This window comes from Salmo salar, chromosome ssa12, assembly GCF_905237065.1.
Source record: "Salmo salar chromosome ssa12, Ssal_v3.1, whole genome shotgun sequence".
NCBI classification, from domain to species: domain Eukaryota; kingdom Metazoa; phylum Chordata; class Actinopteri; order Salmoniformes; family Salmonidae; genus Salmo; species Salmo salar.
Genome location: NC_059453.1, coordinates 30,541,557 through 30,567,878, shown reverse-complemented (window position 1 = coordinate 30,567,878; position 26,322 = coordinate 30,541,557). Strand labels below are relative to the sequence as shown.

The 26,322-nt window shown below is 43.5% G+C and overlaps 1 protein-coding gene across 20 annotated transcripts in view; it reads right to left on the bottom strand.

The window, feature by feature from the left end:
- LOC106564754 (trafficking kinesin-binding protein 1) overlaps positions 1–26,322 on the bottom strand; it is a 43,791-nt gene that overhangs the window by 3,900 nt on the left and 13,569 nt on the right. For 17 of the 20 annotated variants that reach the window (XR_006757957.1, XR_006757958.1, XM_045691226.1 and 14 more), the window contains 13 exons: positions 22,998–23,339; positions 22,453–22,644; positions 6,221–6,297; positions 5,899–6,048; positions 5,488–5,585; positions 5,182–5,290; positions 5,016–5,094; positions 4,656–4,786; positions 4,151–4,225; positions 3,690–3,901; positions 3,100–3,339; positions 512–867; positions 18–224 (listed from right to left, as the gene is read on the bottom strand). Coding sequence is in view for 18 of the 20 variants with exons in the window: in XM_045691226.1 (XP_045547182.1) it covers positions 18–224; positions 512–867; positions 3,100–3,339; positions 3,690–3,901; positions 4,151–4,225; positions 4,656–4,786; positions 5,016–5,094; positions 5,182–5,290; positions 5,488–5,585; positions 5,899–6,048; positions 6,221–6,297; positions 22,453–22,644; positions 22,998–23,058 (1,987 nt within the window). In the remaining 2 variants the exon portion in view is untranslated. Of the gene's footprint in view, positions 1–17; positions 225–511; positions 868–3,099; positions 3,340–3,689; positions 3,902–4,150; positions 4,226–4,655; positions 4,787–5,015; positions 5,095–5,181; positions 5,291–5,487; positions 5,586–5,898; positions 6,049–6,220; positions 6,298–11,660; positions 12,055–22,452; positions 22,645–22,997; positions 23,340–26,322 lie in introns of those variants that run through there. The other 3 variants (XM_014131079.2, XM_045691229.1, XM_014131082.2) reach the window with 3 other exon arrangements.

Genomic DNA, 26,322 nt, shown 5'->3' with positions numbered 1-26,322 from the left:
GTGGCCTCTTTTCTTACCCATGGTGCCGTGGACTCCGGCAGCCAGGCCATGGGAGAGCTGTAATAGGTCAGGCTCGTCCTCCTCCAGGTCATTGAGGCTGTAGACGTGTTGGAGGTCGATCTCCAGCTCCCGGAAGTCTTTGGTGAGGACCCCCGGGCGAGGGTGCAGGATACCGCCCAGGTTGGGCTTGGCCAGCTGCTGCCAGTGGTGCAGGGTCACTGAGCCTGGGGTGGAGAGCAAGGGTGATATAGTTAACATTGTTGTATGTTGGGAATAACACATTTATTTATTTATGTAATAACCTGTATTTCTCTAATCATGCATATTTTTCATACTGAAAGAAGGAAATAATTGTAAAGAGTGTCTATTTTCAGCTGTAGAGTCTACATTCATAGTTTCACTTGAAATTGAGTCCAACAACCTCAGGCAAGTTACCGTAAAACTAACAGTTGAGTTACCGCACACCTAATATCTCAGCTAAGAACACACACAGGGTCTCCCCGTCCCTCACCTTCCAGGGGCTTGACAATCTGCAGGCGGTCAGGTAGGTAGGAGCGCGAGCCCCCCGATCCGGCCGAGGAGTGCAGCGAGCTGCCATTGGAGTAGTTGGTGCCTGTCGACGCCACCGAGCTGGACACCAGGCTGTCGTTGGGTGTAAGGAACCCGCTGGAGCCCAGCTCGCCCACCTCCTCGCTGCCCCGTTGGCAGGCGGTGGCCAGGGCGCGGAGTTTGCGTTCGCGCTCCACCTCAAAGAAGGGGCGCTCTGAGGCATGGCTCTGCTGGCGGTCAGATAAACAGCGGAGAGCGGCCTCAAGGTCCTGGCCTCCAGGCATGCCCGGCATACCCAGACGCTTAGGGCCACTTACACTGAGACCAGAGAGAAATAAAGGGAGGTTAGTGATATACTGTACACTGTTGATGCACTAACACTCAGAGTAAAGGATGTAGGATAGATTTTGAATACAAATACACTGCTGTTATTAGCACACATAGACCAGAGAAATAGAAGCTGTATGTTTGAACATGTATGAAGGACAGAAGTCCATTAATATACTATGGAAAAGCATTTCACTGTTAGTCTACACCTGTTGTCTGCGAAGCATGTGACAAATACAAATTAATTTGATTTGAAAAGTAAATACTCTGTGTGTCTGATGTCTGTAGACTCTAACTCCCATAATGTAATTCACACATATACCCATAAATACCCATGTACACTACCGGTCAAAGTTTTAGAACACTTACTGTGGAATCATGTAGTAACCAAAAAAGTGCTAAACAAATCAAAATATATTTTATATTTGAGATTTTTCAAATAGCCACCCTTTGCCTTGGTGACAGCTTTGCACGCTCTTGGCATTCTCTCAACCAGCTTCACCTGGAATGCTTTTCTAACAGTCTTGAAGGAGTTCCCATATATGCTGAGCACTTGTTGGTTGCTTTTCCTTCACTCTGCGGTCCGACTCATCCCTAACCATCTCAATATGGTTGAGGTCGGGGGATTGTGGAGGCCAGGTCATCTGATGCAGTACTCCATCACTCTCCTTGTTGGTAAAATAGCCCTTAAACAGCCTGGAGGTGTGTTGGGTCATTGCCCTGTTGAAAAACAAATGATAGTGGGACTAATCCCAAACCAAGCCCAAACCAGATGGGATGGTGTATCGCTGCAGAATGCTGTGGTTGTCACACCCTGATCTGTTTCACCTGTCTTTGTGCTCGTCTCCACCCCCCTCCAGGTGTCGCCCATCTTCCCCATTATCCCCTGTGTATTTATACCTGTGTTCTCTGTGTCTGTTGCCAGTTCGTTTTGTTCGTGAAACCTACCAGAGTTTGTTTCCCTGCTCCTGCCTGTTTCTTGCTCCTGTTTTCTAGTCCTTCCTGGTTTTGACTATTCTGCCTGCCCTGACCCTGAGACTGCCTGCCGTTCTGGACCCTTTGCACCCTCTCTAGGTTATTAACCCCTGCCTGCCTTCCGGTCGTTTGCCTGCCCCTTTCAGAAATAAACTTTTGTTTCTACGACACTGTCTGCATCTGGGTCATATCTGAAACGGGATAGTGGTAGCCATGCTGGTTAAGTGTGACTTGAAAGCACCCCCACACCATAACACCTCCTCCATGCTTTACAGTGGGAAATACACATGCAGAGATCATCCGTTCACCCACACAGCGTCTCACAAAGACACGGAGGTTGGACCCAAAATCTCAAATTTCGACTCGAGACCAATGGACAAATTACCAATGGTCTAATGTCCATTGCTCGTGTTTCTTGGCCCAAGCAAGTCTCTTCTTATTATTGGTGTCCTTTAGTAGTGGTTTCTTTGCAGCAATTCGACCATGAAGGCCAGATTCACACAGACTCCTATGAACAGTTGATGTTGAGATGTGTCTGTTACTTGAACTCTGTGAAGCATTTGTTTGGGCTGCAATTTCTGAGGCTGGTAACTCTAATAAACTTATCCTCTGCAGCAAAGGTAACTCTGGGTCTTCCATTCCTGTGGCAGTCCTCATGAGAGCCAGTTTCATCATAGCGCTTGATGGTTTTTGCGACTGCACTTGAAGAAACTTTCAAAGTTATTTAGATTTTCCGTATTGACTGACCTTCATGTCTTAAAGTAATGATGGACTGTCGTGTCTCCTTGCTTATTTGAGCTATTCTTGCCATAATTTGGACTTGGTCTTTTACCAAATAGGGCTATCTTCTGTATACCCCCCTACATTTTCACAATACTACTAATTGGCTCAAACACATTAAAGGAAAGAAATTCCACAAATTAACTTTTAAGAAGGCACACCTGTTATTTGAAATGCATTCCAGGTGACTACCTCGTGAAGCTGGTTGAGAGAATGTCAAGCGTGTGCAAAGCTGTCATCAAGGCAAAGGGTGGCTATTTTAAGAATCTCAAATATAAAATATATTTTGATTTGTTTAACACATTTTCTGGTTACTACAAGATTCCATATGTGTTATTTTATAGTTTATGTCTTCACTATTATTCTACAATGTAGAAAATACAAAAAATAAAGAAAAACCCTTGAATGAGTAGGTGTTCTAAAACGTTTGACCGGGAGTGTATATTTACACACTGTTGCCAGTCTCACCTGCTGTCCTCAGTGTGTGCCACCTCTGCCAGCCTCGATACGGCACTAGGTGGTTTGTCCTCCAAGGTGAAGCTGGCACTGTCTGAGCCGTAGTAGCTGGTACGGGGGGTGGAGGCACGGCTGGAGCGCAGCGACACAGGGCTGGAGCCGGGCACCTGGCCGGGGGAGTGGCACCGCGACCGCAGCCTCGACGCTTGGTTCACCACCTTCACCGTCTCAAACACGCGCCACGGGTGATTCCTTTGACAACCATAGATAAACCATATAGATTAGTGTTGGTGACAAAGTGCCTGGTAGTAAGTCTAACATTTCAATGTTTATGCCAGTGTATTTCTGCTTGAATATTCAATCTTCTTTAGTGTAATTCTGGAAACATTTTAAACATTGTATTTGACTTATTGTATATTTTTTTTATCAACAGATGTGCTTTGTTATGTCATGCTGTCTTTATTCAATCAAACATACTTGGTAACACTTCACCTCTGGCACATAACTGACATACCGGTACTGTCATTCAACTGAGCTTAACAGGTTGGAAAAAGCACATTGTCACCGGTGTTTTATGTTTTCACAGTGACATCATCACTCACTTGTACTCGGAGGGTGCGGGGACGTCCAGGCCCTTGCGGAAGGTGCCCTCTATCTCTGCTGCCAGGGAGTCCATGGGGAACACGGCTGATAGGGAGCTGTAGCGCTGCACCGTGCTGTTGGGCAGGCTCTTGTTGCGCAGGTTCTTAATGTCCTCTCTGGTCTCCCGTAGCATGTCCTCACACTCTGAGTACTTGTCCTGCAGGTAGTTTAGCTGCAGCCAGGGAGCGCCAGAGGTCAGTTAAATACACACTGCTACTGCGGTTATTTACAAGCTTGCCTTGAGGGACAGATCTACGATCAGCTTAGCCTCCTCAAATCATTGCATTAACAATAAGGGGGGAAAGCCAAAAACAGACCTTAGAATAGTGTTAAAGAGCAACTTTATCCTACTAGTTATAGATAGCTCATTGGAGGGTAATGAGTTGTGGATTGTTGGGAGAGTGTGGAGGGCGTGTCTTACCTCTGATTTGAGCTGTGATTGGTTCTCCCGCGAGGCACTCAGGTGCTGGGTCAGCTCTTCGTTGTCAGTGGTGAGCTAGAGGAACAGAGTGGAGAGTTAATACCATGATCGTATGAGTGATACTGTATACCAACTTGATACTGTAGATACCAACTTCAGTGCACATGTAAATATTTAATGTACTCCCTTATAGAAGTGTTCGGTGTGGGTGAGTCTTGAATCTTTTGTCCTTCTGGAACCTCAAGGTATGAGACGAGTGCCATGTCAACTCTTGTGTGTGTGTGTGTGTCCGTGCACTGCATGCTTGTGCGTGTCTGGGTATGTATTTAGGTGCATGTATGCCTTCGCCTTGTGTGTGTCTGGGTATGTATGTAGGTGCATGTATGCCTTTGCCTTGTTGTGTCTGGGTATGTATTTAGGTGCATGTATGCCTTTGCCTTGTTGTGTCTGGGTATGTATTTAGGTGCATGTATGCCTTTGCCTTGTAGTGTCTGTGATCACTCACCCTTTTGCAGCGTGCCTGCAGGTCGACTATTTGTGCGAGCAGGGAGCTGATCTCCTCCTGCTGCCTGAGAGTGTCCTCCACCTTACGGGCCAACTCATCAGACAGGTCCACCACCTGCTTATTCACAGAGGCTGGGGGAGGTAGAACAAAAAGATTGAGGGAGAGAAGGAGAGAACACGATAGAGAGAGAAAAAGAGGGAGAGAGACGGAGAGGGTTAGTATGAATACACAGTACGAACACATACGGTTTTCACTGTATTCACCCACTCACCAATTACCTCTCCCTCAGGAACACAGTAATACCGTATACATTAACAAACATGCATAGTATTACACTGTAGTACATTATAGTATACTTACTGAGTTCCTCCACACACACCATCATCAGCTCCTGCTCTTGTTCCTCATAGTTAGCGGTCTCTGACGTCAGTTCATTGGCCTGTGGAGTAGCAACATCAATTGCATTAGCAAGTTTCCAATCCACTTCAATGACTTCAGGTATTCAGAAGTAGTCAGTGTTCCACACCTCACAGCGTAGTTTGAGGTTCTCCTCCTCCAGACCTTTGAGTTTCTGCTGTATGAAGTCATAATTGACAAAGTTACTGAGGGAGTTGGACGACTCGTTCCTCTTCATTCTGAAATCCAGGAGAGATGGAGAAGGCAGTCAGAATTTAAGTCTTACGTTTACCTGCCAAAGTTGTGTTGATATGCCTGAGGGCATGTACGATGTGTATGTGTACTCTGCAGTGTGTGTGTGTGTGTGTGTGTGTGTGTGTGTGTGTGTGTGTGTGTGTGTGTGTGTGTGTGTGTGTGTGTGTGTATACACACTCACAGTGCGTGTGAGTCGGAGGCGTTCTCGATCTCCTCTGTGCTGGCGTACAAGTGGAGCAGGTCGTCTCTCATGGAGAGCTCATGTCGCAGCTGGGCTATCTGGTGAATGGGAACCAGGAAGCAGGGTCAGAGTACTGAACTAGGATCTATCATGTACAGTGGTCCCCATTCCTGGTCCGGGCGAGAGTTACCGGGTATGCAGGCTTTTGATCCTGCCTAGCATTAATGTAACAATTCAAGTGATACAAGGTCTAAATCAAAGTTGAACTAGCTGTGTTAATGCCGGGCTGGAACTAAAGACTACATACGCTGTATGTATTTTCTCTCGCTAAATGCTATGCTCCAGTACTACTGTATTCTGTCTGTAATAGGTGAGATAAATCAAAGTAGGGCTACAGTGATGGCTTCATACCTCTTCCTTAGCGATCTCCAGCTGTTCGTCCATTAACTCATTCCGTGCCGTTAGATCCCGATTCTGCTTGAGCAGTGATTGGCCAATCCGGGCCGCCAACTCGAGGTCCCGCTCTTTCTGCAAGACGACAGCGGTTTGATGTTCTTCATTCTGTCATGTAGTTACAGTCTAGTTTCTAGTAGAAGACTTGTTTATCATTCTAGCAACATGCTTATGGCTGATGACTATCGTGATTTAATCAAATGTATAATATACTCAGGTACACATTATTCAATTTGACGAAGGGTTCACGTATGAAAACAATCCCGTTATATTTACTTACCTCTTCCAGTAGGTGGGTGACAGCCTCAATGTCATGGTAGGTCTTAGTGACCTGGCCCACTCTCTCTGAACACAGCACTGTAGGAGGGAGATGGGGAATGGAGCAAGAAAAGAAAAATACCTGTTTAATATATGGTTCACTGAAAAGAGGCCATTGGACAGTGAATTATTGGGACAGTAACTTTCTGGTTAGAAACTTAATTGGTCACAGGAGCTAAGATAATTTCTGGCGTACACTGACCACGATATCGGGAAGTAAAACTTTGAGAGGTAAAAGCTAACTGCCCAGTGGACTAGATCATTATTGTCCCGCGACTATGTCCTCTCTTATCCCCTCTCTTTGTATGAATGACTCATGGTCAACAACAGTTGAAAGGAAACAGACCGGGGCGCTGACCACCACGTAGCCAGTCAGTCAGAGCTTATCCTCTTAGCCTGATCCTCATTACAGGGATAAGACCCATCTCTCTCTTTCCCTCTGATATAAATATACCGCAGCACAAGCTGCTGTAGAAAACTGTAATGGGAACAGTTAGCTCCCAGTAGGAAGTTAGGCTGGATATCTATGGCCGTGATTATAGTGAGGTCTGGTTATAGACAGGTCAGTTTGTTTACTGGTTTGTGAATGGACACCGCGACCCTGTTCAGGACTGATGGGTGGGTGAACAGTGGTCATCCTGTTTGGAAGCTGAGTCATCATGGAGTTAACAGTTGATGCTTCGTTCGTCGTAGTAATCATTCTGGTGACCTAAAGATGTGGGACCCATGGTTTCTGTGCAAGGCCTCATCTCCATATAATCCAAAAATATGTTTCTATCCCGACCAATCAGCCGGGACTTTCAAGTTTACATTTATTTTCATCAGCATACATCCTACAGATGTAGTCTCATGCAGGTACATGCAGTAAGATACCCCTATGTTCAAATCAGCCATTCAAAATCTCCCTTTGATCAAAAGCCTGGCTGGCACCAAGGAGATGAGGTACTCATCAGTACTGTACAGTAGATTCAAATAATTAAAGTGAGGGGCAGCATTTGGCTGAAAATGGGGTGACTGTAACAGCATCCATGAGCCAATTATTTAATGGAATGAAATGGTCCTTGGCCAGATCTACTGTATGCCTACAGTCACTAATCCTTTGAACCATGTAAGAAAATAGTGTGTGTCCTTGTTTAGAGGTGATGGGGGTCTGCAGCGTGGAGAAACAAAAGAGATATAGGGAGAGAAATTGAGAAGGAGAGAAACAGAGAAAGAAAGAGTGAGAGAGAGAAAGAGAAATAATATCTTGTTCTAGGATGCTGAGACCAGTCCACAGAAGCGGGTGGTGGTTGAGTTGGATCCAACGGCTTCCCGTAGCACTGGGCACGGGCACTAGCAGTCTGCAGCCACAATGGCAACCTAACCCCTGCAACAGACAGAGCTGCTACTTATGCACCAAAGTAAGTGCCAATACATTGCAGTTCTTTTGTTTATCGCTGAGTCTACAATGATACTTTCCTACAGTACAGTATATCATAAAGACAAACCCTAATTGTCTTCTTTATTAAGATGAACATTCTGTAAAATACCCTGGAATAACCTAATCTGGACAATCAGTTCGATCAGGTAGCCTACCATTTTCAATGGTAGAGCAGAGCAAGAGTGTCCAGTTTTCAATAATAAGATTACATAGCCACATGGATAACTGACCCAAAGTAAGTATAGCTTCCTAAAACACTGCTGTCCTAACTGGGATAGGCTAACTGCTAATGTTTCCATCTGGAACTACAATTAAAATAGCTTCCTCCATAGAACAAAAAGGCACATTTTCTAATATGGCTAGGCCTACTTCAATTAAAGTAACTTCCTAGAACAAAGACTAATTATAAAATCGGGTCACTACAATTGAAATAGCTCTATCCATGTAACAATTCTTAATTGTACTATTATCAAAATAGATTCATCCATAGAGCTGAAAATCCAATGGTTATATGGTCATTTACTGGGAGTACATACTTATGCTAATGCTAAATCCCCATTTAGCTTCCCCAATAGCTTCTAAATCTTTACAAGCTTATAGACTGGACTATTTTCCAGACAAGAAAAGGGTATTTAATACAGACACACTGCAGACAGAACATTGTGTTGGACTATCAAGAAGAACTAATGCTGAATTTGTATCTAGATGTCAACTTATTTTCTTAATTTATTTTCACAGTGCCAAGCTTTATTGATTTCTTTGGAAAGAAAATGTTTCAAGAATGATGACATCTGAGACGACTATCCCTTTAAAAGCTATGCCACAGTACAGTAGTTGACTGTCTGTGTGCAATACATACTGTACTATATTACCGTCTAAGACCACACTACCCTAGCTCACTGTACCCTAACCGAGAGGGTTCAGAGTAGATCCTGTACAGTACATAGGAGCCTACAGGATCAACAGGGATCAAACCCACAAGCTCAACTCTGTCCTCTGTCAGTCTGATTCTAGCATCACTACAGACGTTATCATAAGCCTTTCTCCCAATCTTCTTGAAACGTCGACTCTGAGGTATTAGGCTACTTATACAGGGCAGGCCATTGTATGTGCCTGGGCCAGATTGCAGAAACTTGACATCACAATACCTACGTCTTCCTGCCCTGATCCGTTTAGCTGTGTGGTGCAGGGGTTAGGGGGAAAGAGACAACCAGTACAACAATGTCTTGCCTAGAGGGTCATTGAGGCCTACTACGAGTGCTTTAAGGCAGTATAGCAGTAAAGAGCCAGTGAATCTCAATATTGAACTTGGGTCTATAAACATTAAAACCCAATTGACTATTTGGTCTGAAATATTAGACCTCTACATAATCTATTAAATATATTAGGCCTCATCAAATATATCCTGCCTCTAGCTATACATTATTTATGATTACATCATTAGCCTAGTTAATTCCACGTAATACTAAATGACGACAAGGGAGATAAGAAATCATAATTTGTGGCAGAAACTGCACCCAGGTTAAAGTTTCTGCCTGTCTGTGGTGTAGGCAGCCCTGAGGACATCATCAAATCATCAAATCCCTTGAGTGGCAGAGCCTACAGATTACAGCTGTACTGTATTTGTGTAATGGAATATTATAATTAATCCAATTTTATTTAGCCATTGTGTAACAGTCACGTAAAGTCAGAGATTTTCTAAAAATGTCTGTTCGTTTTCTGGGTCTGTGCCAGCATCTATGCCAGTGTCGCAGTGCACTAACAGAAAAGGTGCCAGCCAGCCAGCACGCTGCCCGTTCAGACAAAGGACCAAATGGAGGAAGAAAAGAAAGACATTCTCTAGCTGAAATATGCCACTTCTTAGCAACTATATATCTGTGTGTCAAACCAGGGTGCCCCTTTTATCTGCAAGTCAAACCCTTGATAGTGTACAGTAATTTCTGATCTATATTGCAAAGAATCGATCTAGAATATTCTGAGGAAGAATGAATAATCTGCCGTATTCTTATTTCATATACTCAGTATTATACTGTAGTAGTATCATTCTAGATTTTTTCTATTGTATTATTGACTGTGTGTTTGTTTATTCCATGTGTAACTCTGTGTTGTTGTTTGTGTCGCACTGCTTTGCTTTATCTTGGCCAGGTCGCAGTTGTAAATGAGAACTTGTTCTCAACTACCCTACCTGGTTAAATAAAGGTGAAATAAAAAAATTATACACTCGGAGGCCAGTTTATTTGGTAAACCCATCTAGTACCGATTCGGGCCCCCCTTTGCCTCCAGAACAGCCTGAATTCTTCGGGGCGTAGGCATGTTGCTCAGTTGGTATCAAGGGACCTAACATGTGCCAGGAAAACATTCCCCACACCATTACACCACCAGCCTGTACCATTGACACCAGGCAGGATGAGGTCATGGACTCATGCTGCTTACGCCAAATTCTGACTCAGCATGACGCAACAGGAACCCGGATTCGTCAGAACAGGCAACGTTTTTCCACTCCTCAATTGTCCAGTGTTGGTGATCACGTGCTCACTGGAGCCGCTTCTTCTTGTTTTTACCTGATAGGAGTGGAACCCGATGTGGTCGTCTGCTGCAATAGCCCATCCCCGACAAGGACCGACGAGTGGTGTGTTCCAAGCTACTGGCTCCGACGATCATGCCACGCTCAAAGTTGCTTAGGTCACTCGTTTTGCCCATTCTAACATTCAATCGAACAGAAACGGAATGTCTCGATGCCTGCTTTATATAGCAAGCCACGGCCACGTGACTCACTGTCCGTAGGAGAACCATTTTCGTGATTTTCGTACCAAATAAACTGACCACTGAGTGTATAATATACTGTAACCCAGCATATGGAGTATTGCTAGAGGCACTGAGTGAAGACAATTAACTAAGGTGTGAATCTAGGGCATCATCATGATACCTGCCACATTGAAGGACCATAACAGAATAGCATGGTTGGGACCAGCTTGTCATTTCATCAATTTAGGGCATGAATTAAAAATTCTATTAAAATGCCCACTGAAACAATTATGGAAAATTATCCAATTTAAACATGAGGGGTTGATTCAATTTCTTAATTCAATGGAGTTAAGATATGATAGATCCCATCTTTACAAAACATTGTTCTCCTCAGGGCATTGGACAGTACTAGAACATACCCACTGGGCAAAAACTGTTTGAATCAGCCTTTGTTTCCTGTCATTTCAACCCCCAAAAAATCAATATGATGACAACGTGTGAAATGTATTTTTTATTTCACGTTGAATTGACGTTAGTTGACAACTTAACCAAACTGACGTCTGTGCCCAGTGGGTAGCCAGTACTTCCATGTTTTTGACCTTCATATTGAGTCCTAAAAGTCCACAAACCTTTTCCAGCCAGTCTGTCTACTGCAGCCCAAAGACAATGACACTCAAAGGCACAGAGACAATACACCACAGAAAACACTACTGCTGCTGACGGAAAACACACCAACTGCTGCTAAGAACACACACTGTGGCACAGTGACCTTCACACTATGGGGAGAACTGCAAGCTCAGTATACCTGGCAGCCCGTGTTCACTGGAGGTAAGTTATACATTTGGCATATGTGACTTCAATAACTGAAAAATAGAGACAAAGATCAGGCTTCAGATATTCATATACACACACATGAAGCCAGTCAATGACCTAACCATGTGTTACTGCATGTGAATGAAATCACAGCTGAATTAACCATTCATACGACAAAGAATCCATGCATAAGCACCTTCCCAGCCATACCGTCACTCACTTAGCTTGACTGTAAGCTGCAAAGATTCTACAATATGGTAACAGCACAGCAACAAGACAGATTTATGGCTGCAGAATCACACTGATCGCCTGCAACTCCCTCCTTTCCCCTCTCTCAACCTCCTCCATTGCTCCCTCGATCCTTGCTCCTCTCTCAATCACTCTCTTTCTCTGTCCGTCTCTCATCCTCCCTTTACCCCCTCACCTTGCATCAGTTCCCTGCACAGAATCTCCTTATTGTGTGGCTTTCCTCCCTCCTCCACCTCCTCTTCTTCCTCCTCCTGGCTCCCGTGGCCGCTCTCCTTCTCTTCCTCCTCCTCGGAAGCAGAGGAACTCCACACCTCCATGGTGACCGGACGGAAGCTCTCTTCCATCCCTCCTTCTGTTATATTGCGCTATTTATTCTTGTTCTTCTGCTCCCTGTTTCAGCTCTATGCCCATTCCAATAAGCCGATGCTCTGTTGAGCGTTCAAAACCGTGTCCTACTCAGTGTCCCTGTGACTGTGTGGGTATGTGTTACGTGTGTGAGAGGAGACTGAGCTGTCCTTGGTGTTAATATGTAATCCCTCTGACTGGGAGGTCCATCTGTCGTCACCCTCCTGCTTATATCGACCTGGCCACACTGGACTGTGGGAGCGCAGAAAGAGAAGGAGCGTTGTCGGAGGTAGCTTGAGACCAGAACGACCCATAAAAGCTAAAATAGATCATACCCAACTTTGCCTAAGAACTATACATATAGAAATGCAAGGCTTTAATATAAAACACAATACGAATTATAATCTGGTTTAGCAAGAGAATGCACTTAGTCCCTTCACCCCCGTGAGGCAGAGTGAGATGGTACGCTCCAGCTGAGGCCATGACTGCCATCTTCCTGCACACATAATATTGGTGCAGACTGAGCCACACCCCCTTCTAGAGGGACAGGGATACAACACTGATACTGTACACACAGACTGGGATTGTAAATCGACTGTTGATGTTTGTGTGGACTGTTTCTGTGGAGAGAGGATAGGTGTCTGAGAGGGAAAGTGATATACGAATTGACCTCAAGCTGGGTTTTCAGCAGGGCCTCTCAATTTACTGAGCTCTTTAGTATGTTAGCACAAACCTCACATGCACAGTAAAATAATGCAAACACAATAGTGAATGTACAAACTGGAGAGATGTCCATTGTTTTCATGTTTTGCAAATAATGGTCTGTATTGAGAGTTAAAATAAAGTAATCCCAAAGTACTAAAGCTGCTTATTTCACATCAACTGATACGTGGAAAAACAATATATCAGATATATGCCAGGTATGCTTTATTGACATATAACAACTTAGTACAGTTAAAAACACATCCCTGAAGTCTAGCCTTCATCACCACCAATCATCACTTCATCCACCCAGTGCCCTCCCTGTTGCTACCCTGGCACTCAAGTGTCCTCTCCCAATCAAATATTAACCTCCCCTTCATAAATGTTTCACCTGCAGACGGTTTCTTTCAGGTTGAGTACAGCACGCAAGGGGCGGCTGGGACCCAACTTTCACTGTCTCCCCCTTGTCTTTTCCTTTCTCTCTTTACACCCCCCTATCCCGTTTCATCCCCCTACCTACATCGCTTTCCTACCAGGGTTGTGTACACAGCGCCCCAACACAACGCATTAGCCAGCCAAGACAAAATGGAGGCTGCCAGCTCCCTAAAAATACCAGCCCATCCAATACAAGTGGACTTCCTTACCCTTCCAAACCAAATTGATGAATTCAGTTAACAGAAACAGGTCGCTGCTACAATAGGATTTGTTGAGTCACAGTATTAGAAAGACAATGGAAAGTTAGATTAAGCTAGGGCCAAGATGTCTAAAGAAGGCTACAGTACAGAATATACAGTGTCAGGCCCTTTGTCTCCAATAAAAAGTGCGCCAAACCAAAGCTCATTAAAACCTGTGTAGTAGTAAAGTTTGGTAACGTTTCCCTCAGATTATCTATGACAAACCTGACATTTTTGCAAAGGCATGAAATAACACATACCACACAATATACTTGCAGTGAAGCCGCTCAACAACTACATCACATTAGTCATCTAACAGACTCCCATCCAGAGCGGCTCACAGAAGCAACCAGTGTCAACACCCTGCTCAAGGGCACGTCGACAGATCTCCCACAAGGTCAGAAACGAGGACCTGAACCAGTGAACCATCAGACACCGGCCCAAGCTACCAACCGCCAGGCCACCAGCCCTCCAAGATCCCCCTCCCCCACAGTTCCCCAAGAACTTCCCCTCAACCATCCGGGACCCCCCCCACAGTCCCTAGCCATTGTCAGCGTGCATAAAATAGCACTGCAAGCAACCTGACAATGTTATATTGACATAAAATGATGTCAGTTATCATGACTTATGTAATATCATACTAATAACAGTGGAATGATCAAGTAAAGTGTTACCAAGAGCTGCTACACTAATTCAAGGACAAATCCATTCTGCCTCCGCAGATATGGACAAAAACATAAGTTCCTAGTCAATATTGACACAAGAAACCACTTTGCACTGATATAACTTCCTTGCAATCAACCAATGGAACGCAGTTCACAGTTCAATATTTGACTAAGATGAAAGAACACACCCTTAGAGGTCAATGGCCAAGTAGTTTTATGAGTGCCTACGGTTTCCGTGGAAACACAGTCAGAGCAAAACAACACCATAAGCTCCATATCACTGATCAGATAAAGAGAGACTGAACCAGTGTAAAGTACACTATGAAGTGATCACATAGCAAGCATTGATCAACAACGACATATGAAGAGTGGAACCAGTCACGTTCTGCTCTTTGAAGTGGTCAGCCGTCCAGTGCAACGGCAAAACACAAAGGTTGCATCTGAAATGCCACCCTACTTCCTGTCTAGTGCCCTACTTCTGAACAGAGCCCCTGGTCAAAAGTAGTGCACTACATAAGGAATAGGATGCCATTTCAGACGCACCCAGAGACTGGGTTGTTTATCATAGGGGTTAGCTCCCTGTCAGGTGTGTCTATTTACATCCATGGGCATCCACCCACATCCCTGCCAGTTCTGTTAAGACTGTAAGCTGAACTGGCGTTTCAAGCAACAGAGCCAGACACAAAGGACTACTCATTAAGACGTCTGTAACTGGAAGGATGTTGAATCTTTTAAAAAGGGTGGCAGAGAAGGAGAGAGAGTCTTTGAGACGGGAAAAAAAGAAGCCAGGAGACAGAAGGTGCATGAAAGAACCCGGAAATAACAGAGAAAGGGAGTAGAGAAACATACTGAATTGTTATAAAAGGAGACAGCTAAAGGAGGGTAGAAAGTGAGAGAGAAGCAGTGAATGGGTCAACCCACAGATGGAACAGAGAGCAACAACAGGAGGGAGGGACAGATTTAGATCAGAACAGGTGTACACCAAGGTAGATTGCCAGAAGAGGGACACCCAAATAAGAGCTGTACTGAAGTTTAGGGCACGTGCCGCGTGCTAAGAAGCTAATGTCAACACGGGACCAGGTATAAGGCACAGCTGTGTGTCGGCTGACTGGCTGTGTACCTGTCTGTCCTGTGCTCTGCAAAGAAGACAGAGTGAAAGGAGGGTACAGCCTATCCTGCCTTATGAAGGAGTAAGCCATACGGGATGGGACATTGCAAATCTGGCACTGACTGTACCCCCAGTCCAAAGCAGCTTGAATGAAAGGAGAGTACAGCCTATCCTGCCTTATGGGGGATTATTCTCACTATCTTAATGGAATCTGGCAACCCTAGTATCCCTGGCACTGTACCGCCAGTTACGATTGGCTTGATTAAAGGAGAGTACAGTCTATCCTGTCTTACATGCAATCCTATGGGAACCAACATGGCAATGTACCCCTAGTCACGATCGGCTTGAGTGTAGGGTCGGGACAATACCAGTCTCGCGATATTCGTTAGTATCTTGGCAAGGAAACAAAACACAAAGCGGATTTAACTTCTTTAGGGAAACAGTCCTAATGTTGGAAACAAACATCATTAACCTCTTCAGGATGTCTCTCGAAAAATTACACCAAAAGGCCACAAATACACACTGTTTACACAGCAAACCCAAATCTCTGAGCTTTCAACCTGTCACCTTTCCGACACCTCTCTGGTCTAGACTATGCTCACAAACAGATCTTTAAAATATACACTACTGATGGGTTGCTAAGACGACCGAGTCCTACACAGTGACGAGAGTACGGTCAGTGTCGCCGAGATGTCGGAAGAGCAGTCAGTGCTCGGGACCAAGCCCTTTGTAAAGGCTACTGTTAAAGTCAGTCCTGGACTGGAGGTGCAGAAGGAAACTGATTATAGCTTAGAGGCTAATCAGTTTAGTGGAATTTGGCATCTGTGGCCCCAAGCATCAGGGGAAGGGATGTGGCTAGAGGATTAGACACCTCCCCTAAAGTCACCAGAGGGGGGAGGGGAGGAGCAGAGGGAGGGTCTTCTGTTAGCTCCTCTACTAAACAGACCATACATACGTGTAGTACTGTATTGATAAATGGAGATTCTGATATAATAGTGTCCCGTTATGGTGATTATGACAGTGGAGTAGCCTTGTAATAGTCAGTAGCGTGATGATGTTGAGTGTTGGATTTGGGTAAACTGAGTGTTTGTTGTGTTAGATTGAGGGATAAAGTATGCAGGCGTCCATGTACCGAATCAATTGTTTCTTCATAGAATCAGACTATGATCTTGTGACTATGATCAATTTCGCCCATATCTATCTCCAGCTCATATTTTAGCATTTACCTTTATAACATTACCCCATTAAAAACGATCACAATATTGTTGAAAAAACATTTACAAATCTCATTAGATTTGTTTTTCCACATCTACGTAGGAGAGTCAGGCGAAAACACTTTGTTGAAAGGACAATTGAAACAGATATAATCTTCAGCCAGACCTTAACTCGGAATCTGCGTCAGACTGATAGGAAGAATGTTCACCTCAGATTTAGAGTTCAAGTTAAACTAGCAGGAGTTTACCATGGTCATTATACGCAGTACTTCCTGTTGGCAACATGCTACCAACCAAACCCTTTGGACCCATACCACCCCATCCAACTCCAATCATTTAGTTACCACTACTGTGTGATTATATTACAAGGGTGTTTTCAAGTGTGACTTAAAGACACCAGGATAAATTGGTCCAATATCAGATGCATTATTGCAGGACAAATTGCTGCATTCACATTCAATGTCTTCTCTTGTGGTACACTACTAATGCTTACACTGTGTATTGAGATACAGGGACTTGCGAAATTATTCACCCCACTTGGCATTTTTCCTATTTTGTTGCCTTACAACCTGGAATTAAAATGGATTATTTGGGGGGTTTTGTTTCATTTGATTTACACAACATGCCTACCACTTTGAAGATGCAAAATATTTTTTGTGAAACAAACAAGAAATAAGACAAAAAACAAAACACTTGAGTGTGCATAACTATTCACCCCCCAAAGTCAATACTTTGTAGAGCCACCTTTTGCAGCAATTACAGATGGAAGTCTCTTGGGGTATGTCTCTGTAAACTTGGCACATCTAGCCCCTGGGATTTTTGCCCATTATTCAAGGCAAAACTGCTCTAGCTCCTTCAAGTTGGATGGGTTCCGCTGGTGTACAGAAATCTTTAAGTCATACCACTGATTCTCAATTGGATTGAAGTCTGGGTTTTGACTAGGCCATTCCAAGACATTTAAATGTTTCCACTTAAACCACTCGAGTGTTGCTTTAGCAGTATGCTTAGGGTCATTGTCCTGCTGGAAGGTGAACCTCCGTCCAAGTCTCAAATCTCTGGAAGACTGAAACAGGATTCCCTCAAGAATTTCCCTGTATTTAGCGCCATCCATCATTCCTTCAATTCTGACCAGTTTCCCAGTCCCTGCCGATGAAGGTGTTGGGGTGATGTGAGGTGTTGGGTTTGCGCCAGACATAGCATTTTCCTTGATGGCCAAAAATATCAATTATGTCTCATCTGACCAGAGTACCTTCATCCATATCTTTGGGGAGTCTCCCACATGTCTTTTGGCGAACACCAAACGTGCTTGCTTATTTTTTTCTTTAAGCAATGGCTTTTTTCTGGCCACTCTTCCGTCAAGCCCAGCTCTGTGGAGTTTATGGCTTAAAGTGGTCCTATGGACAGATACTCCAATCTCCACTGTGGAGCTTTGCAGCTCCTTCAGGATTATCTTTGGTCTCTTTGTTGCCTCTCTGATTAATGCCCTCCTTGCATGGTCCGTGAGTTTTGGTGGGCGGCCCCCTCTTGGCAGGTTTGTTGTGGTGCCATATTCTTTTTTTTATTTTTTATAATGGATTTAATGGTGGGATGTTCAAAGTTTCATATATTTTTTATAACCCAACCCTGATCTGTACTTCTCCACAACTTTGTCCCTGACCTGTTTGGAGAGCTCCTTGGTCTTCATAGTGCCGCTTGCTCGGTGGTGCCCCTTGCTTAGTGGTGTTGCAGACTCTGGGGCCTTTCAGAACAGGTGTATATATACTGAGATCATGTGACAGATCATGTGACAGTTAAAGTCCACCTGTGTGCAATGTAACTAATTATGTGACTTCTGAAGGTAATTGGTTGCACTAGATCTCATTTAGGGGCTTCGTAGCAAAGGGGGTGAATACATATGCACGCACCACTTGTCTGTGTGGTGTTATTATTTTTTTTCAATTCACTTCACCAATTTGGACTATTTTGTGTATGTTCATTACATGAAATCCAAATAAAAATCTATTTAAATTACAGGTTGTAATGAAACAAAATAAAAAAACGCCAAAGGGGGTGAATACTTTTGCAAGGCAATGTATCTTATTTTTTTCCAATTGTATTAGTCTTACAGGCAAGAAGTCAGACCACAAAATGTATATAGGTTCAGAAATTTTGTGAAATAACACAGTTACAAATAGAACTGGATGGACATCAGAAATAGAGGAAGGACTAAAAACAAACAAACTATAACTATTGTAAAATAGATTGTGTCTGTAAAATGTGTATAAGATGTATAAACAGAAGGTAGAAGCCTAAGTGTTATTGTTTATTAGTTTACTCCAATTGGGGGAAGGGTGGTAGGATTTGCGGGGAATAATAAAGGTATATTCTAAAAAAAAGTATGTATGTCTATATAGGAATGTGTATGTATATATGTGTATATGTATGCATACGTGTATGTACATGGATATATATATACCCCCAAAAATATATGGGGGATTGGAAATGATGCAGACAATTACATTGATGGAAGCAACAATTTTCCGCAATACTAAGCTGATTTTTTTTTTTAAAGAGTCAGACCACAAGCTCTTTAAATCCACACCATATGGATGACCTGATAATGGCAAAAGAGTGAGAGATGATCCTATCAATGTTATACTATAAAGTCCAGTGATTAAAGGATGTGTAATCTGTGTACAAGTTTCCATTGACCAATTCCAAAGCATATGTGAGGGGTCAATTCTCCGTAGAACTTTAAGATGGAATTGCTGTAGGCTAAAACATTGCCTATAAAACACTATGGCCTGTTCAATTCCGGTCCTGGAGGGCCGAAACATTATTTTTTTTTTTTTTTCCACTTAGTAGTTAATTGCACTCACCTGGTGTCCCAAGTCTGAATTAGTCCCTAATTAGAAAGAGAGGATGCAAAACAGAAGTGTTTCGGCCCTCCAGGACCGGAATTGACTAGCCCTGCGACATTCAGTACATATTCAACTGAGGAATAAGTCATGTATTGACTTAATTTTACCAGATTAGGACACTAGATAGTGGATAGCATGTTCTCAAACCTGAAATATAAGACAGAGGTACATGCAATAGCTTTGGGAGTAGGTAGCCCTGGTCCTGAATGCCGCAGGTACAGTACATCAAGTTGTGTATCTTTAAGCATCAGTTCCCGTAAGGGCTGAAAGTAGAACTAATTTCTTCCCGGTACGGGACCTCCTATATGTGCATGCATTTGAGTGTGTCCCCAAGAAAATGCATGGGCCTAAAACATAGAATTAAATATAGAATCCCAAACAATTTAATATGATCTCTGTGGGCCTAGTCGTAAATATTTGTAATTGAACTTGAAAAATGTATTACCTTTTATTGTGGCATAAACACAACCAGTCATGATGTTTTGATCTGGTTGTCAAACAATGACTTCAAAGCTGGTCTGGATAAAGAAATCATAAGCCCAAGGCCTTATTTTCTTATTTTTTATGAGGCATACAAAGTATACAGTATGTTATGGTGTTGGGTGCATTTTCCTGGCATGGTTTAGGTCCACTTGTAGAATCTATGCAAAGGCACATTGAAGCTGTTCTGGCAACTTGTGGTGGACCAAACCATTTTAAGACACTATGTTGGTGTTTCCTTTATTTTGGCAGTTACCTGTATGTGCTTGTGATCAAATTTAATCCACAGTTATTGTTTAGAAACTATTGATCCTCTTTGGCTAAATTATGCTCTCTGTTGTATTTTGAACATTGAGAGTGGACTCCTGTGGTTGGATAAAATAAATAATAATAATACAATTTGTTTTGCCTCTTGGGCTTCCAACGGGCTTGGGCCCAGCCCCTGACTCACACAATTGACCAGTAACATTGATTTATTATGCAGTTTATTTTTTTAAAGTTTATTCATCAGTTAACCAATCAAGACAGGGCTCCCCAGTTACCCACGTGGGCCCCCTACCTCCTGCTCCTCCCCCCCATCTGACGATTAGCAGAGCAGCAGGAGCAGACTGTGCACACTCATTGACAGCGGGCTCCTGAGTCCTCCTGTGGTTGGCGGTTGCAGTAAAAAAAAAAAAATTGAGTGCATTCAGAAAATATTCAGACCCTTTGACTTTTTCCACATTTTATTACGTTACAGCCTCTTCTCTGCAGATCCTCTCAAGCTTTCAGGTTGGATGGGGAGTGTCGCTGCACAACTATTTTCAGGTCTCTCCAGAGATGTTCGATCGAGTTCAAGACCGGGCTCTGGCTGGGCCACTCAAGGACATTCAGAGACTTGTCCCGAAGCCACTCCTGCGTTGTCTTGGCTGTGTGCTTAGGGTCGTTGTCCTGTTGGAAGGTGAACCTTCGCCCCAGTCAGGTCCTGAGTGCTCTGGAGCAGGTTTTCATTAAGAATCTCTCTGTACTTTGCTCCGTTCCTCTTTCCCACGGTCCTGACTAGTGTCCCAGTCCCTGCCTCTTAAAAACATTCCCACAGCATGATGCTGCTACCACCATGCTTCACCGTAGGGATGGTGCCAGGTTTCCTCCAGACCAGATGCTTGGCATTCGGGCCAAAGAGTTCAATCTTGGTTTCATCAGACCAGAGAATATTGTTTCTCATGGTCTGAGAGTCTTTGGTGCCTTTTGGCAAACTCCAAGCGGGCTGTCATGTGCCTTTTACTGAGGAGTGGCTTCCGTCTGGCCTGATTGGTGGACTGCTGCAGAGATGGTTGTCTTTCCGGAAGGTTCTCCCATCTCTACAGAGGAACTCTGGAGCTCTGTCAGAGTGACCATCGGGTTCTTGGTCAGTTCCCTGACCAAGGCCCTTCTCCCCGATTGCTCAGTTTTGCCAGTCGGCCAGCTCTAGGAAGAGTCTTGGTGGTTGCAAACATCATCCATCTAAGAATGATGTTCTTAGTGACCTTCAATGCTGCAGACATTTTTTGGTACCCTTCACCAGATCTGTGCCTCGACACAATCCTGTCTCAGAGCTCTACGAGCAATTCCTTCGACCTCATAGCTTGATTTTTGCTCTGACATGAACTGTCAACTGTGAGACCTTATATAGACAGGTGTATTCCTTTCCAAAATCATGGCCAATCAATTGAAATTACCACAGGTGGACTCCAATAGAGTTGTAGAAACATCTTAAGGATGATCAATGGAAACAGTGTGCACCTGAGCTCAATTTTGAGTCTCATAGCAAAGGGTCTGAATACTTATGTAAATAAGGTATATATGTTTTTTATGTTTTATAAATTTGCAAAAATTTATAACAACCTGTTTTTGCTTTGTCATTATGGGATATTGTGTGTAGATTGATGAGGAAAACATTTTTTTAATCAATTTTACATTTCGAAAAAGGGAAGGGGTCTGAATACTTTCTGAATGCACTGTATATATTTTTTTTTAAATACATTTATTTTTTTTGCTACCTCTTGGGCCCCCCACAGTCCTGGGCCCAGGGGCTTCAGCCCCTGTAAACCCCTGAAATAATCCAGCCCTGCTTCAAAGGGCTGTTTTACTAGATTAACTGTGCACGTTCATCCACTGGCAACATATTTCCAGCCTCCAAACAGTGGTGAATTGAAAGAGACATCTGTTACACAAAACACCAAAAAGTATTATGACATTTGGCAATTGTCAAAAGGGCCCGAATGTAAGGGTCCACTGCTGTCCAAGTGCGTCTCGGTGTCAGCCACTCATCTCTGCCTTGGCAAAATGTCTGTGTTTTGTCAAATCACATCACAATTTGGAGCGTAGGCTATACCAGACATCTTCAAGTCCATCCGCGAATTGTTCTTGCCTCTGACATGCAGTAATGATAAATAATGGTGTAATATAGCCTACAGTTTTCTTGTCATTTTATTTAAAAAAGGCTCATGTTTTACCGGTAAGGCGTACCCCCGGACCGTACCGCCGTTCACCTCTGGTGCCCATATTCATAAGCATCTCTCAGAGTAGGAGTGCTGATTAAGGAGCAGTTGTGCCTTTTAGCTCATAAGGAATAAGATTATATAGACAGGGGTACCTGATCCTAGATCAGCACTCCTACTCTAAAACTCTTTATGAATTCGGGCTCCAATTTAGATCTAGGAGACCAGGTAGGTGCTTTCACTCAAGCCAGCCGCTGCACCACATGAGTCAACTCATCATTGGATTTAAGTGGTTGATTCCCTCCAAGCTAAGTTGGTGAGGTGAGTAACTAGTAAAACAGGTGCGGTACATTTGGCACTTCAGTACCAGTTGTTTTCTCCTGTGTTAGATGCCTAGCGTGGACAGAGTGGTGGACTTACAGAAGTACTTGAGCGTCTCTTCTATCTGGTCGTGTGTGATTCCCAGGGCGACCTCCGGGGGCAGAAGAGGGGTGTGGAGCCAGTCGTCGTGGTCGTAGCCAAACATGCAGTCCGCCCGCAGAGTGTAGTTAGGCAGTCCCTCAGACAGCAGGCTCACTATCTCCACCTCACTATCGCCACCTGAACAAAGTTCTGACAGTGGAAAGGGAGGGAGGTGTATGAGGGTGTGGCAGGGGAGATATGGGAGAACAAAGAGACAGCATTCATCACATTGGATTGAGCGCTCTGAAATCTACAAGTCTCTGCTGCCCCCCTGAGACACTGACTGGATGACACAGTTCCCACTCACCACACTATAATGCATTAAATTAAAAACATGTAATTGAACACTGTTCCTGGATGCAGGATGATAGAACCATTGCAGGGGACATTAGATTGGACTAAGAGACCCATCTTCCCACTAGCTTCATGCTGTCCAACATGAAAGTGAACCCCTTATCCAATTCCCTATAACCCATCTACTACATTCATTTACTGTGGCCTACCAGTGAGGGTGGACACATCATGGCTTCCCCTATCCACTCTTTCCAGGAGGTCGCACTCCATATTAAGGCCCTCATATAGGGGCAGGGTCTCCTCATCGAGGCCCCCGGACGCCTCCCCCTGCCCCCTATAAAGGGAGAGGGTCAACAGGGGGTCCAGTGGGGAGTGTGAGGGCCAGAAGAAGAGATGAGGAGGAGAGGGAGAGGGATGAGGGTGGGACAGCTTGACTGGGGCCGGGTGTTAAGGGTGAGGGTGGAGGACTCAGGGCTGGTCCCTGTGAGTGACTGAGGCCCCCTGGTGGATCAGGGAGAAACAGCAGGCTGATCGCACATCTGGTACCAGGTCTGAGAGAGGGAGAGAGAAAAAAAATTGTGTTGCTAGGTTTCCATTTAATTGGCGACAGATTCATGCGAATATTCTAAAATCCGCATAAACACACTATGCGCATTTTCCCACCAGAGATGTGTTTCCATCAAATTGACTTGTTGCAGATGAAAAGGTGTGATGACGTGATGCACATCAAAATACATTTTGCAGTTAAGTTCCCATGTACTGAATAAAAAAATACAAGTTAAATGGGTTTCCATCGCATTTTCAACTCTATTGATGGGTTTATCACAACAACAACAACAAAAATAGCGTGACATAGCGAATGTGCCAACTTTGGTATTGTCAAGTGCTCTCCAGCCAACAGCACACAGGGCGCAGACACAGTAGGCTACTGTACCTACGACAAAAGTGCAAGATTATTTTTATTTGTCAAACGGCAATCAAGCATTGATGATTATGTCACCAGAATGAGACCTTGGGTATTTATTGGAAAGGAGCATCAAGCTCATTACCTTGCACTTTCACCACCCTGTGAAGTTCTTCATTTATTTAATCAGTAGCCTAATAAACTCCATGCGTGACTCCAAGTTACCTTTGACATTATGATTATTATATCAATATTTGCATAAAAGCGCTTCCAACGACATTTAACACATAATTGATTTTGCAGACCCAAAAAGATCCCACCTAGTCTAGTGTATTTGGTTTTTGGAATGTTTACTGAAACATTTTCTGTTTCCATCAGTCTTGTCATTAAAAATGTTTTATTCAACATGTCATTTACTCACATAAAAAGGTTGGATGGAAACCTGGTTAGAAAGATGAATTCAAACCGATTGTCTTTAATTCATCAACATCATAGTCTTTTACGTTTTAGTACGGAATGGCATAACATTAAATGCCGTTTTACGTTTGAACATGGAATGCCATCAAATATGAATGTATCAAGAAAACTCTCATCCCTTTAATGTAATGCATTTCACCGGTTTTTCCAGGTGAGATACTGAAATGATGCTCTCATTTTCTATAACAGCCTGGTTAAAAGACATACAGATATAGGTCACGTTTAAGTTCAGAGACTTGAACCACGAATTTACAAGCATCTTTTTAAAGCCATGTACAGTGCCATGTATGCTCCAATTGTCTCACTAGGCTTGGCCTTTCTCCAGAGTTTTTAGGGTCAGAAAGCTAGAGTTACCCTAGCTACACACAGATCAAGTTACAACCGGAGCACAACACACCACCTTATGACATTTAAACCAACACAGTTACTAAACAAAGCTTGACGAGGCACAACACAAAGTGTTGTACATTCCAACTAGGACCGCGTGCTAAGGCTAGCTGCAACCTGTATTATAGTATTAGAGTAAATGCTAATTCATACTGTTCACAAAAGCAAAGAGAAACATGAGTGTCCCTCTTCATAAGGCATATCAATTCACCTACATGTCTGCCAGGAAATGCTGCAGGCCATCGTTCTGTAACTGAATAGCCTGGCTAGTGACGTAATTCAAAGAGAAAATGGGGGGGGGGGATTCAGGACATTCTAACAATGGACAGAAAAGTAGCCATAGTTTATTGATGGAACTCTAAATAATTGATACATCTAGTTTTATTGTCATATTGCAGTTGTTAGTGTTTGGATTAGAGGTCGACCGATTAATCAGGGCCGATTTCAAGTAATCTGTATTTTTGACTGCCGATTTGCCGATTATTATCATTTATTTTTTTGTACACCTTTATTTAACTAGGCAAGTCAGATTAAGAACACATTCTTATTTTCAATGACGGCCTAGGAACGGGGGTTAACTGCCTTGTTCAGGGAGGATTCGTTTTTGCAACCTTCCGGTTACTAGTCCAACACTCTAACCACCTGCCTTACATTGCACACCACGAGGAGATTGCATGGCAGGCTGACCACCTGTTACGCGAGGGCAGCAAGAAGCCAAGGTAAGTTGCTAGCTAGCATTAAACTTACCTTATAAAAAACGATCAATCTTAACATAATCACTAGTTAACTACACATGGTTGATGATATTACTAGTTTATCTAACGTGTCCTGCGTTGCATATAATCGATGCGGTGCCTGTTAATTTCTCATTGAATCACAGCCTACTTCGACAAACGGGTGTTGATTTAACAAGCGCATTTGCGAAAAAAGCACTGTCGTTGCACCAATGTACCTAACCATAAACATCAATGCCTTTCTTTAAAATCAATACACAAGTATATCTTTTTAAACCTGCATATTTAGTTAATATTGCCTGCTAACATGAAATTGTGTCACTTCTCAGGGTATATGCAACAGTTTGGGCCGCCTGGCTCGTTGCGAACTAATTTGCCTGAATTTTACGTAATTATGACATAACACTGAAGGTTGTGCAATGTAACAGGAATATTTAGACTTGGGGATGCCACCCGTTAGATAAAATACGGAACGGTTCCGTATTTCACTGAAAGAAAAAACGAGATGATAGTTTCCGGATTCGACCATATTAATGACCTAAGGCTCGTATTTCTGTGTGTTTATTATATTATCATTAAGTCTATGATTTGATAGAGCAGTCTGAGCGGTGGTAGGCACCAGCAGACTCGTAAGCATTCATTCAAACAGCACTTTCCTGTGTTTGCCAGCAGCTTTTCACAATGCTTGAAGCACAGCGCTGTTTATGACTTCAAGCCTATCAACTATAATTTAATATAATTTTTGGAACGTTCCAACAGGAATTCCAAAAACTTCGTAAATAACAAGGTTGCCAAAAAACAACGCATACAAAGTTGTATAGCGGCAGAATACGATACCGGGTAGGGAGTGGTCTATTTCATTGCGTTTTTCACTCATCACGTTTATTACGAAAAATTACTGTCCTCACTCTGGTTGCCTACGGACAAACAGTAAGAATAAGCTACATGGTGAGTTGATGCCTATTCAGCAGCTAGTTAGCTAGGTTTGTATGCGTTGCTACTTTGTATGCGTTGTTGGTTGGCAACCTTTTA